The sequence below is a fragment of the Abrus precatorius genome, unplaced genomic scaffold (genome assembly GCF_003935025.1).
Source record: "Abrus precatorius isolate BTA unplaced genomic scaffold, Abrus_2018 Scaffold6, whole genome shotgun sequence".
In the NCBI taxonomy this organism is placed as follows: Eukaryota; Viridiplantae; Streptophyta; class Magnoliopsida; order Fabales; family Fabaceae; genus Abrus; species Abrus precatorius.
Genome location: NW_020874406.1, coordinates 8,266,827 through 8,282,080, shown reverse-complemented (window position 1 = coordinate 8,282,080; position 15,254 = coordinate 8,266,827). Strand labels below are relative to the sequence as shown.

Below are 15,254 nucleotides of genomic sequence, written 5' to 3'. Positions count from 1 at the left end.
TTTATGATAACATTCAATTACAAATGCAAAGAAGAGTGTTTCATAATAGAAAAATTTAGTCATTTTATGAATTTACAAATAGTTTTTAAGATATAAATTAAAATACAAATATTATACATAAAAATATGAAATCAGTACATATTTTTTTATTAATATAATTATTTATTATGTTATATTCTTAAACTAAATATTTTTAATTAAAAAAATTAAATCAGATTCATTAAATATTAACTTCTTTTTATAGAATTAGATAATGTATGAGAGATTGAAAAAAAAAAGAAAAAATCTAAAAACAAAAATCAAATATCTAATTTAATTTACTGTATCTGCATCGAAATGGTTAGAACACATTTATTTTTTTAATGGTAATATAATATTTTAATGTATTTATATTAAAGTTATATTTATATATTTTTAAAATAATTATATATATATATTTTTACTTATTTTTAGTTCAATATATGTGTTTCTTTTTATATAGCATTTTAAAGTTATTTTTAAATTTTATTTAAATTAATATTTGTTCTTTTAATAAAATTTTTAAACATTTCATTATTAAATTAATTTATAGATATATTTATTTTTATTAATTCTTAATTAAAATAATAAATAAACTGTATTAATTATTTTTAAAAATTAAAAAATATTTATATAAGAAAAATTAATAAATGTATTATTTTAATTTTATAATTCAAATAACATGATTTTATTATACTTAATTGATTATTAGATAAAATTAATTTATTTATAATGTCAATCAATATTAATTCTATTAAATTATAAAAAAATATAAAATAATTTAATCATTTAAAAAAATTCAATTCCATATTTTTTTTATCAAAAAGTAAATTTTTAAATTCTGTATATATATTATATGATTATTAATTTTTATTTACAATATTTTTGTATGATAATTTTATTTATATATAAAAAGTTTAATATATATATATATATATATTTAAATATTAAATATAGTTTTGTGTATATTAATATTTAAAGATGATTTTTAAAATTTCATACATTAGATGAATAAATACTTTATTTTTTATATATTAGTCTGATAGGTTATTTTTAAAAAGTATGATATCATGTCTTAATAATTATATAGTAAAATTTTATTAATAATTTTAAATTATAATTATATATAGATAGTTTATCTTATAAATTTAATTCAATAAATATAAATAAATATATAAATAAAAAATTATAAGACTTTTTATTTAAATTTTATAACATATGTTAACAAATTTATTATATTTAATAACTTATTGTTATAATTATTTATTTAAAATTTTATAATAATAAATAATTTATGATATCATGAAATAATATAAATTTTATTTTTTCATTTTAAAAATAAGATATTTATATGTTATTTTATTTTATACTAAAAAATACTAAATTATACATATTTTAAATAATAATTTATTTTATAAATAAATTTTTATTATATTTATATTTTTATATTTAAATTATATATTTTATATTTTAAAATAAATTAATTTAATAAAAAAATAAACTGTGCAACGCACGGATATATTTTCTAGTTATAAAGTAAAATTTATCACAAATTTTATAACATCAATTGAATATAATAAATATCTAAATTAAATAATATATATATATACATATAGAGAAATAGATTGATAGAAGAATTTCTATGGTTGTTACAGTATTCCATATGGTCTATTGTCACATTAATTGAGTTTTTTTTTATGTAAAATATTCTCAATATTGATATAGTTACAAGAAAAAAATATTTTAGGCAAAAGTCACTTAAAAATAGTAATAATAGACATATTTTCTTTTTGCATACTTGTACTTTATTTTCTTTGGGCCGCCATGAAAATTGGGGTGCATTCTCAAATGTTAGGTCCAAGAATTCGCATTGTTTAAGTCCAGAAAGTGACGACGTCGTATTATCGTCCCCTCTTAGTTGCGCGGCGCGTGGCGCGTGCAACCAACTATGTGTCAAAAACCTGCCGCTTCAACCAGACATTTGCATTAGGGGTGAATTTCCTGCAAACCGCAGAGAGGAGGACAAACAATTAGGGTTTCTCAAATTCAACTTATCTTGCCTTTCCAATTTAGGGTTTGTTCTGCTCACACTGTAGCCTTACCCTTCAATTGCAATTCGTACAGGTAATGCTACATTACGTTGTTTCTTTTATTCCTTTTTTTACGAGACTCCATTTTTTTTCTCTTCTCTCTGAACAAAGAACACCCAGACAAGCAAAGTTTTATGAATTTCACTTACACATAGTTCTGTGGAGTTTTTGCTTGCTTCCCCTTTTCTTTTAATTGTGGTAAATTAACCAAGATTGTCTGTCGTAATGGGTGACTGGCTAGGGTTTAGTTCTCTGAGTAAAAAAGTTCTTATCCTCCCCTTTTTTTAAAAAAATTTCCCCTTATTTTTATTTATTTTGAGGGAGGGTTAATAGTTAAGACTCACGATAGAAGTTCTGTTTTGATGGTCCCTCTTTTTCCTTAAATTTTTGTAATGGGTTGTTGTAGGAAGTTGTTGTGATCTCATGCATAATTGAAATTTGCAAATGAGTGATACAAAAGAAAACGAGGAAGCTGGCCAGGGCGTGCCCTCGGTTGTGGAAGAAAACCAGAAATTGGTTGATGCACAGGTTCAAGTTCAACCTGAAGCTGTTTCTGCTACTGTTTTAGTAGAAGAAACTTCAAATCATGTTGAAAATGAGTCAAATAATGTTGAAAATGTGAAGGCAGAGCCACCTGCTGAGGATAAAATTTTGGAACCTGCGGCTGTTTCCAAAGGAATTCCACAAGATCTTCAAACCACTCTTCACTCTGTCCCAGTAGAGGCTGATACTCAGATTTTGAACAAAACTGAGCGGAAAGAAGCTTCTGATGCAAAGGTGGAAGCTGAAGAAATTCCCCAGAGTAATAAGGATGTTGAGAATGATGATAACGTTCATCAAAATAATGTTGGTGATGCTGGAACAGCTATGGAGGTGAAGCCTGAAGCTTGTGCAGTGGCTGATAGTAAAACTTGTAATAATGGTGAACCCACGGCCATGACTACAAGTCACAGTGAGCCTGCTGTGCCACAACCTGCTATTGCCGATGCAAAAGCTGAAATCAAGGATGTATTGGAAGTTGAGAATAAGCCTGATGAAAAGCAAGCTGCTGAACCTGCAGATAATGGGAATTCAAATTCAAAGCACATGTTTTTCTTGGATGCTGACCATTCTTATGATGGTAATGAGTCAGGAACAGAGGAAGAGCAGTCAGCATTTATGAAAGAGCTTGAAAATTTCTTTAGGGAGAGGAGCATGGAATTCAAACCTCCCAAGTTTTATGGAGAAGGGCTTAATTGCCTTAAGTGAGTTATACATTTTCATTTGAACTTTTTCTGTCTTTAAATATGACATAAATCCACCAAATTCTAAAAAATTGTCACCTAATGCTTAATTGGTGAATATATAAGGTTGTGGAGAGCTGTAACAAGATTGGGTGGCTATGATAAGGTATTCATGCTTTCTTCCCTGCTGAATTACTTATATAATATTTATGTAGCTAATTTTGGATGAATGATTAAATATAGTAGAAGTTCACTGTAATTTCAAATGGTGATTACTGATTACGATTTTTGACACTCTTCAGTAGTTGTTTAGCATGTAAAATGATTTTCTTGTTACTTTAGTGGATTGTGAGGTGTCAGCAGTAGGAGGACCAATTTTAACTGTGCAAGTAGAATAAAACAAGTGCATGCATATACAGGGGAAGGGACTAGCGAGAAATTTTAATTTTTATAAGATATTTGGTACAAGCTTATTTCTCACATCAGTATGTGAGACTAGTCATGATGCACCAAGCAGTCTGTAAATTTGGCTGTTATTTTAATTATAAAACTCTTAATTTTCTTTAATTCTTAAATAGGTTTCATGTAATTTTACCGTAGATGACCAGAACTTTAATGGATTGTTTTTTGAGCCAAATTAACTTCGATTACACTCTAACGTTCTAACCTATCAGTTTGTTTGTTTTTATTATTTCCAAGACATTCACCTAACTACCTTATATTTATGACTAGGTGACCTCTTGTAAATTATGGCGACAAGTGGGAGAGTCTTTCAAACCTCCAAAGTAAGGACCAACCTGCTCTTTCATGTCTTCTTATACATGCAGTTTCATTTATGCTTTTTGTCTCTTTAGTGTTATTGAATGTAATATTTGTGATGTGTGTTCTTTCTATTTTGCTATGTAACGCCACTGTGCAATGATTATCTAGTCTGTAATGGAAAGGGTGCTGAGTGAAATTGAAATGATTTTCAAAGTTCTAACTGTCAATGGAAAGCAAAATGTGATGGATGCTTCTGTTGAATTATGAATGGTTGATTTTGGAAAGCTTTGTTTTGAAGCAGTTGTTTTTTCATCAAGACATGGATTGCTTGTGATTTTTCAATGTCTTCATTTGAATCATTTGCCTAGATGCTGTCCAAGTGCATTATTTTACCCCTTTTTCTATTTTTATGGGCGTGCACGAGCGTGTTGTGTTTGGTGGTTGGATTATTGTGGGCTGTTTGGATGGAATTGGATTATTCATAATAATTTAATACTGCCCTCTGTTTTCAATGTATGCAGGACATGCACCACTGTTTCATGGACTTTTAGGGGATTTTATGAGAAGGTGATTCTGGATTAATAAGTAATACTTTAGCTTTTGTTAATTGCGTTTACTAATTACAATTACAAATGTAGTTTAGATATGTACTTGGCTAATATTCCTTTAAAGCTTATAAGTACTTTTTGTTTGCACTAGAATATTGACTTTTGATATAGATAATAAGCATTTATTACCATTCTTTTTCTGGTTATTAAGATGTTGAACATAGTGTTCATGTGCCTAAATTTTCTTATAATTTATTTCTACTTAACTGTGACATGGGATACATTTCCTGTTTGTTTGTGTTCTCATGGTTGGCTTCTAATATCTAGCCATACTTGATTTAGAGGTTAATATTGACTTAGAGATTTTGTTTCATTAGTACTTTTCCTATTTTGAAAGATGTCAGAAAATTGCATCAGATATTTTACCTTTAGAATTATGGAGTCTGTTATCCATGCCTTACTTCATTATTGCTGTTTATGACACACGACTTCAGGCACTTCTTGATTATGAAAGGCATAAAATAAAAGGAGGTGAGCTGAATGTGCCTATTGCTTCTCATCCAGAGCCTATGAATATTGAAAATCAGGTAATATGTATTTTGTATTTTTTGACATCTGTAGCATGAGCAATAATATATAAGAAACCCTTCTCACCAAATTCCCTGGAATAAGATGGGGCATCACCATAATTTCATTAATTGACTATGTTTGGATTTAGCTTATTTTGTATTTGAAACCACTTATAATCAAGGACTTGGATATCTTTTGGAGAAAGAAAAACTGATTTTGTTTCCAAAATAATGAAATCCAAACAAGCCTATACTTGCAATAATTCTCATTTATTGTCTGTCAAAATTATTTGTTCATGTTCAATAGAATTTTTGGGACCTATTTATCACTTCAAATTGCTCCTGATATGTCTTATCTCTAGTAATTTTAGTTGCTGGTGTGTGTTGCTTCTATTTCTAATATTCAGTAGAAGATTGTTTTGAAGTCAAGTAGAATCATTATTTTGCAGTTACTGCTTCTTTCTAGAAATTAATTATATGGAGGGTTGTTCCTTGCATCACAATTTGTAAAGGCCATTATGAAATTTTGTTTCCACCAAGAGAAAGATATCGCATGCATGTCTCCAGTCATGTCTACAAAATTTCTTCTCCTCAATACCATCCATAGATAACTAATGACTGCATGTAAATTTAAGGCATCATTAACTGAGTTAAATTTCATGTCAAATTTTCTTGAACTATATCTGAAATTGGTTTGAATTTCTACTTATCTTTGCAATTCAGCAAATTCCCCCTTTAGTTGTGGTAGGCTGTGCAAGAGGTGTTGAACTAAGGCTCGGTCATTTTTCCTGCCATCACTGAATTTTGTCTTAGTGACTTAATAATCTTTTTAATGATGGAAAAATTCAGGCTTCGGCGTCAGGTAGAGCCCGAAGAGATGCAGCAGCACGGGCTATGCAGGGTTGGCACTCACAGCGTCTCCTGGGCAACGGTGAAGTTAGTGACCCTATTATTAAGGTCTGGTAGAATTTTGTATTAGTGATTTTTGTTCTCCTGAATTTTTTTATGTTGTCAGTTTTTACCTGCATATAATTAATTTTTAAATTTTTTTTTTCTTAGGATAGGAATTCTGTGTCTGTACAAAAGCGTGAAAAGCAGCTTAAAAGTATCAGTATGTCTTTCATCCTATCGGTATAATTTTTGACAGCATTTCAAGTATTAAATGATTCTCAGTATTGGATTATCCCCCTTATTGGCCCAGATTTACTGAAACGCAAGAAGCCATCTTACATGGATAATGCAGTCAAAGCAGCACGGAGTAAACCATCTAAACCACAGTTAAGGCACACACAGTTACTTCATTTTCAATCTCTCTCTTCTCATGTCTTGTGCTTAAAATGCTTGCTTATATATCTGTCTAGTTTACAACTGAAATGTGTTGCCAATGCCTTGCTAGAAAGTTTTTACTTTGGCATTTTGTTTAGCCACTGACTAGCCTGCCTCTGTTGATTTGTGTGACTGCTAGATTGGACTCAGCTGTAATTGATATTGGGCCTCCTGCTGATTGGGTAAAAATCAATGTACAAAAAACTGTAAGTTCTTTATCTCGTGTTCAAATAGCATATAAGCTATGTCTGTAATTTACTCATTTCAGTGAAAACTTTTCTGTGCAGAAAGATTGTTTTGAGGTATATGCTTTAGTTCCTGGCCTTCTGCGGGAAGAGGTACTATACATTCTGGTTGTTATACTTTCCTTTTATTTGTATTAATAATCTGTTGTGATGAAAATCAAGCTAATCATTTTGCTATTTCTCTCCCTGTCACTGAGAGGGAGTTGCAATATGGGAGGCACACTAAATTCATGGTAGAATGAGTGGGAAATTCACTGTATAAAAGGATAAGATTACTTGTTTTTAGAATGTTCTGTAATATATTCCTCTTCAACCTTGAGGCATTAAAAAAGCGCAAAAAATGGTTACCTGATTTCATATGATTGCTTGATGCGGTGCATAGACCCGTGGTAAAGGTTACATTGTACTAGTACTACTACTAGTGGCATCCCTTTTTATTCAGAAATGATATAATTCATATTCCAAAATGTTCCATAAACAAGGGTATAACAGCAGTTTCGAGCTACTTTGACCCTTCAAAAGTTGTAGGTACTGGTTGTGCTCTCCCAAATGACCTATTTCATAAGCACCATTTTTTAAAGAGAGAATAATTTATTCAACCTTGCATTGGAGGATTTTCATTTTGCATGAGGGTCCGAGTTGCCTTCATTGAAGTTTGTTAGCTTTTGATGTAATAAGCTGTGGATTTAAAAACATAATTTAAATAGAATTATATTTCCACAATAAATTATACAATGCTCTTATATCTCTTTCCATCAGATCGTCTATCCTATTACATATTTCTCTCTCTTGTATATATTTTTTTGGTAAGAAAATGATATCTCAATTTACAATACTGAAATGGAATCATGTATCATGTATACTTTCTAAAACCAGGTCCGTGTACAATCAGACCCAGCAGGACGCTTAGTCATAAGTGGTGAGCCTGAGCATCCCAACAATCCATGGGGCGTGACACCTTTCAAGAAGGTAGATTTTCTTCTTCATCATCAATGAAATGGATCTGTCTGGCTTTGTCATTTTTCAACTGCAATTGCTATGGTTTCAACTTTCAACTTGATGATATGTTGTTGACATGTTATAACAGTCCATGGTCTATGCTTGCTGCAATTTTATCCTTAACACCAAAACACTGCAAGATTTAAAGTGAAACAATCACGCCGTGTGTCTTTATCAACATTACTCTGCTTCACTGGAGCAACAATTTTATTTTTCTGATATTCCTAGCTTTTTACTGTAAATAGTTGATATGGTAAAAGGCTTACTAATACATTCCGTATTTTAAACCTTTTTCTTTTTGTTTTTACATTATTCTTCCGGACTAATATGGCACGTTACTCAGCTTTTTCACTCTAACGTGAAGAATTTTATGAATTCAGGTTGTCAGCTTGCCCTCAAGAATTGATCCTCATCTGACATCTGCAGTGGTGACGCTGCATGGGCAGTTGTTCGTTCGTGTCCCGTTTGAACAATCAGAATAGTGGTCGCTTTTGGTTTCATACTGTTCCTTTTAACTAAGTATAGGATAGTTGACCCTGAAACCATTTAGAGGAATCTTTTCTGCCCGTAAAACTTGCGAGACTTTCTAGCTTAGTGTAGCATGTATGTTTGAGATATTCAATTTAAAATTATCGTAGATGATTTTCTCAAACATTACAAATTGACCATGTTAATATGAGCTAGGTAGGATTCTGTAATTGCTGAAGATGATGTTATAATATTGGCAACTTGGCTAGTGAATTTACATGAAACTTTTGATCGTTTGTGTTACTACTATTGCATTCAATGTGCTCCTTTTCCTACGGTAACTACCAGATAGATTTTTCTCTAGTGTAATTTTTTCTTATAGACAAATAAAAGTGGGTAAAATACTTCAAAGAATTGAATCTTAACACAAAAAAATGTTGAAATTTATCCTCGTTAATACGATTTTCCGCCCACGTTAGATTGAACTGATATTTTTGGAGAATTGGAGGCATCAAGAATTAGTCTGTCTCAGGGATAAAGAAATTCCTTACATCATGTCAATGCAACTCTTCTGAAAGTTTAAATAATTGTGTGGAAATTTATAATTGATTTTCAGAATTTTATATTGTGGTTAGGATTCCACAGAATAGCTAGTTGGGCTTCCCTTGAGATCAAAATGCACACTTACTCGGTTAGGTGCAATGCCGGGACAGAAATACTAGGAGAATGCATATTTTCATCACTGTTATTGTCCTTTGGAAAAATGATGTCTCAAATCATAGAGTGGAGAGTGAATCCACCTCACCCTCAATCTCCTTCACTCTCTGCATCATTAATGCAAATTAAATGCGTCTAAGTACTTAATTTTTTAGTTAATACCTTTTTTTTTCCTTTATGCATTACTTTTGAAACATTTTTGTTGAATTCAAAAGAAATAGGCCAACAAATGTGTTCAGCAAATTACACGTTTTTTAATTTTGTTGGGTCTCACCAAGAGTAAGCTGTTTAATCGCCCATAAGGATTAATTCATAAAATTAAATTATGTTCAACAAAATGTTCTAAACTTATTTCTTGTTAAACCTAATGAAAAAACTTTTATAAGTCTGAGATGTGGCTTAGATAAGCAACAGGCCAATCTTTATTTTTAAACTTTCATGTAAAAAGAATAAAAAGTTAATTTTGTTAATATTAACAAAACCCTTAAATAAATAGATGATAACGGTCAGCAATGAACGCGTGAAAATGTTGTATTATCATTAAACACATTACTAAAATCAAAGTGTGGAGCTATGAATATCCGGTCCTTCTCTATTTACCTTGTGAGAAGCATTATTTTAATATTGTTTAGTCAAATTCCGAGCTCGTGGGAAGAAAAGGAAAATAAATATGAAGAAGCTTGCTTATTGTCAAATTGCGTTTTTGTTTTAGGACTCAATAATCGTTCAGTTACTCTGTATTGACTTTTGATAACTCCTAACAAGTTTAAACTTGACTTTTTTGTTGGTCAATAATGATTCTCTTTGATATATTTTCTTGCACACGTAACGTTTTAAATCAGCTGCAAAATCATGATGTTGATGTTATCTATTAAGAATTATTAAAACTTCATTGTAATTGAAATGCATTAATTACTTTAATTATATGCAACTATTTGAACGGAACAGAAGTGATAAAAGTTGGTAATATTTAAATAGAACTGACGAGTTCAAATTTTCTACAAATTTGAAATAAAATGGACGGGGCTTGCTATAAAATTATGAAATAAAATAATCTTCTATTTCTGTTTTGAAAACTTTTTTCAGTTGCTTTTCATTGTTTAGTCAGTGTGTACATTTCTGTTCTAAGCTTTCCAAACGTATTTCCAACCGAAAGCTAAAAATTCTTACTTGTCACACAATGTTGCTTTGGAAAAGTGTAAAGCCAATTCAAAGGGTACACAAACATGCTCTTAGAGGAATGTTAAAGTTCAATATTTTAAAAATGTCAAAACACTGTCATTATGGACTTTATTTATATAATCTTTAACATTGAACAAAGACATGGCATTACCACTCTTACAAAAGCATTCACGAAAAAAGCATTGTACCAAAAGCGTTTTAAAGCTTTTCCCCTAATAAAAAAAGGTCCATCTAAACACACTCCATTATAAGATAATCTTGTGTTGTTACTATTAATTAATCATTCTGACTTAAAAGCAATAAGTAGTTCATAAGTCGGCACTCTTTTGAATATTTGCATGTTAGTTTGGAATTAAATATGTGAGGGTCATAATGGATAACCGGTTACCCACAAAAATTTTTTGGTTGGTAAAAGTTAAAGTCTTTGGTTTATGTCAAAGCTATGCTCTTCTTTTAACAAATATACACAAAGGTTGTTTTTACACAGTTGAAAGGAATAGCAATATAGCATTTGTAAATGGCATTCAGCATATTGCCCGAAATATAAGGCACTAGTTATGCAGAGTTGATGGCCAATGTTCATATATATGACTTTCTTCGTCTACTTCCCTTTTTAAGTTCGTTTACGTTTTGTTTCATTTTCATTAATTTTTTATTTCTACAAGTTTGGCTTTTGCTTCCCTTTTCTTGCCAGTCACTGTTATCCAAAAGCAGATACATCATGACATTGGCTACACATTTACCAATAATGTTGGTTTATATTAGATAACAAGATAAATGAAGGGATTACCAATTATTTAAGACAAACACCTAGTTTCATATAGAACTAACGAAAATGCTGAATAGAAGAGACCCGATGAGCTTATGAAAAATGTATAGAACACTCCAACTCTCTTATTTTAAAGTTCTAAATTAGTAACAAATAATAATAATAATAATAATTGATTTTTCTAGCTTACATACTTAAAAATTTATATATAATAAGTTTTTATTAAAAATTTAAGGATATTACAAAATCCAATATATCGATAACATTAAATGTTATGGTTTTTAATAAGAATTTATTATTTATTAATTTTTTTATACTGTGTATCTTTAAATACAAGTTAGAAAATTTTAAAAAAATATAATTTACGAGGTGGGTGATAAAGATAACATAAATTTTCAATGAAAACTGTAGATCATCTACTCTTTTGGAAGATTAGTGGATCTTTTGACAAAATCTTGTAGTAATTAAAGGGATCATAAATCTGAGGGAGCATTAGACCTCAAAGTTCGTTATTATGATTAAAGGTAAGCAGCAATCAAACAAAAATTTAATGGAACACAGGGGGAGGTCATCGCATTCCTAATAAGAAAAGGCAACCACTCTATGATAAAAGCCAATTCAAAAGTCAAACTTTGTTAGACTAACAAAGCTTGAATAATCATATTATAATATAGGCTAAGCATCTCAATTCCGGAATTTCACCAATGTGTTACTGATTATCATATTCCTGTAATGCTTTAGTCACCTACTTTGAAAAAGAATAGATGGCATTTTTTTCTTTTGCTTGTTTCCCTTGGCCCCTTATGGCCCCACCACACCAATCAATGATTCAACACCTTGATGTTTAATTGTTTATGGTCCCTTCATATATTTAAACACCCAAGTTTTCAAGTTTAGTCCCGGTCACATATCTTACGCCTCAAACTCTTTTGTCTTTGCAACAATAAACCATCCAAAGTTCATAAACAGTCCAAATCCAAAAAACTCCATTTTCCAAGCTTCTTCCTTCATTCTCCTTCACACCACCCTCATCATTACCTTACCATCCAAAAAGTCACCCTTCAACCTTATATATTTGTACACAACTCAGATTGCATAGCATAAGCCAAAACATGGGTCATATGAGTTACAATAGAGTTAGCAGTGGCAGAGGATCATCTTGTCATGGAAAATGTAGAGGATTTAGGTTGAATCTAAGAAGGCTTTACTTTCTTCGCCTAAGGAAAAGGTTTACCTTCTTACTCAGGCTCTTTGATAAGTGGAAACTGTCATATGCTCAAGCTCTTCAGCTGCTGGAGAAAGTGTTTAGAAGAAAAAGTGGCTTCAAAAGAAACTATAGCAGCAATAGCAACAGTGGTTTAGTGAGGGAAGAAAGAATCAAGGGCCAAGTTAATTATAGCATATCATCTTCTGGAAGGAATAATTCTTTCTATGCAGAAGCCATTGCAGATTGCTTGGAGTTCATCAAAAGAACATCTATTTCTTCCATGGACCAAATTGATCAAGACCCAGTTGGTCATATTCAAGATAGAAACTCATGACTCTTTTTCTGTTTTCTTTTTGGTAGATGGAAAATCAATACTCAAGTATTAGTTTGTCTGGGTTTTTTGGTGTCCTTATGAATTTCTATGGTTTTTTCATTATAATTTTTAGGAACGATTGAGAATATGTAATTATTCTCCTATGTATATTTCATCTAAAGTTTTGCATCGGTAATGGGTTATTCTGTGTATAAGAGTGTGAGAAATGTGATATAAAAGTTGTAAAATATTGTTCCTTAATATTCAGAAATTTTATCAAACACTAATTAGATGGGGGTAGATTTTTTATTTTTCCTTGTTAATGGCAAGTGGCAGTGGCTGAATGGTTCATTCTACTTAGTTGGTACAAATAAAGATTCTCAAGCTGGTATTACCACCTAACACAAAAAACGTTTTTTGACTAATCTAAACCTAAAGTGAGTCTAAAGAGAAGATTAATGTTGACATTAGAAAGAGGGGGCAATCATATTCCGGATTTTCTAAGTTAATTTTTTTCATGGTTATAATTTAATGCACATGAGTTCCATTCTTAAGCATATTAAAATGAGAACATTTTGTTTCCATATTACTAATGATGCTGATTAGATATCCACTTATGCTTAGCTTTTCAGCTAATAAACAAAGGTTTTGTTAGTGGGCCACACTGAGGGTGCAGTGACAAGGCCAGGTTGTGTCTAAATTGGTTTACAGGTTGGCTTTACTTACCGACCCTGTCCAAAATAATATAGCTTTTCAAATCCTAATACCGACCATTCTTCCACAATATCGTTTCATTTAGATGCTATGACGCCACATATCTGTTTGTTTTGTTGTTAGAGTACCACTGTAATGTACTGTTTCTTTCTTATGATAATCTTGAAAATTAACTTGGAAGTAATTATTGTCATCATCAGATTCTTTCATTGATGATTGAATCCAAAGTTTTACCTGACATCTATTATCTTCATTATTTTGCATACTATGTACAGAAAAACTCTTTAAAAGAGTATTTAACATAATTATATTTATCAGAATTCAGACTCAAAATTACTAATTAAACCAAAATAGCCTTATTTAAGTTGTGCCATATTTGATAACTTTAGTTCACTTTTTAGGTTAATAAACCTTAAGCTCTGCAAAAACGTGGAAAGTGTTCAGAACTTTGTTTCATCACAAAAGATTTTATTGACATATGTCATGCATGAAGACCACTATGGTAAACATTTTCATCCACTCTACTTTTTCACAGTAACCAAAAATTAATTTCTTATGTTTTCTTTAAATAGTTTTAAGTATAAGTTTTAAAATATAATAGTGTGAAAAATACAGTATTAAGATATTCTAATATTGAGTATATTAGTTACTACGCTTTGGTTGTGAATGCTTTGACTGGAGTGAAAGGAAAAAGGGATATGTTTAATTAACAAATGAGAAGTTCCAGTTTCTGAAGTTTCAATAGTAATAATTGGTAAGGTCTGATAGACTGCTAATAGAAAATATTTTATAGTCACATTTTACAAAGTTATTCATCTACTTGCAGAATTAATTTAATGTTTGTTTGATATTAAATTTTCCTACTCTTCCTCCTGCTTGCAATTTAGTGAATTAAATCTAATCTTTTTATATTTTTTAATTAATAAAATATTAATACTATTATAATATAAACAATTTTTTTGAAGAGGTCGAATATTAAAACTAGTACTGAAATGTAGATAAGATATATGAAGATATAATTGATGTAGAAAGCACATCATCCAAAACTACAAAACAAAATCAGAAATATATTTTTAGACATGACAATGACAATGTTCAAAATAGGGTCTGTAGTGCTGTCCCTATAATCAAGTCAATTTAGTTTCACAGGTTTCATGTCCTCACTTTAACATGTTGTAATTTGTCACTCAAACAAAATAGGGTCTCGGTTTGAACAATTTCTAAACAGATCAAATTTTGATTTAAATTTTACATGTTATAATTTTGTTATTGGTTGTATCTAAAGCTCATGTGTTAGATGTATGTTTATCTAAAATTTACTCCTAAACTCCAATATTACTACTTACTAAAAACATTAAATTTAAAAAGTAAAAGAATATGTGAAGTTTTAAAAAAAATGCAAGTCTAACTGTTTTTATTATTTATGTATATAATTATATACTAGTGTGATGATGATTGACTTACTTTGAAAGAAAAATTTGTTAAATTTATTTGTTTAATATTTTTTTATAAATTTTGAATTTTATAAATCTGATTATAAGATTCAAAGTTTCATATAAATATATTAAGTTTTAAAAAAATTATAGAATTTAAAAACTATTTGATAATTTATTGAAACTTTTTATTTTAATGTATAATATATTTTAAAATATAAAAATATTAATTATAAAATTATATATTTATAAATATATAATTTATTTAAATTTTAATTTAGATTATCAATGTGTTGATGTCACATTATTTGACAATTTAATTTTTAAGTTTAAATTTTTATAAAGAGCTGTTAATTAAACAAAACTTTAATAAATATTTTTTTTAAAGGAACTTGATTCATATTTTATATACACACATCCAATATAAGTAAGTGGATATAAATATCACAATATTTATACATACACTCATACAAATTCATCTTCGTATGTAAATTTGTTAAATGAATATTTACTTTCAAGATTTTTTTTTTCAAAAAATAAAGGTAAAAATTTGGAGAAACATTTCCTTATCTAAGATTCTTTAAAAACAAAATTGAGAAATTTGAAATTTTTTTAATTTTATATAAAATTTTATTCTTTTAAAATTTTCGAAAATTTCATTTTGGAAGATT

At 29.6% G+C, this 15,254-nt stretch overlaps 1 protein-coding gene across 3 annotated transcripts; it reads left to right on the top strand.

Moving 5' to 3' along the window:
- Positions 1-1,835: 1,835 nt before the first annotated feature.
- LOC113868394 (AT-rich interactive domain-containing protein 6-like) lies at positions 1,836-8,551 on the top strand. 3 transcript variants are annotated; one of them, XM_027503904.1, is made up of 13 exons: positions 1,836-2,142; positions 2,515-3,352; positions 3,458-3,497; positions 4,064-4,116; positions 4,615-4,660; positions 5,136-5,228; positions 6,060-6,167; positions 6,270-6,321; positions 6,412-6,487; positions 6,676-6,742; positions 6,824-6,874; positions 7,658-7,750; positions 8,161-8,551. In XM_027503904.1, the coding sequence occupies exons 2-13, from the start codon at positions 2,553-2,555 to the stop codon at positions 8,260-8,262; spliced, it is 1,581 nt and encodes a 526-aa protein (XP_027359705.1). In that variant the 5' UTR covers positions 1,836-2,142; positions 2,515-2,552; the 3' UTR covers positions 8,263-8,551. The 3 variants fall into 3 exon arrangements, with proteins under 3 accessions (XP_027359705.1, XP_027359706.1, XP_027359704.1); XM_027503905.1 differs by having other exon boundaries at positions 1,896-2,142; positions 6,676-6,730; XM_027503903.1 differs by having other exon boundaries at positions 1,896-2,142; positions 6,412-6,493.
- The last annotated feature ends 6,703 nt before the right edge of the window (positions 8,552-15,254 follow it).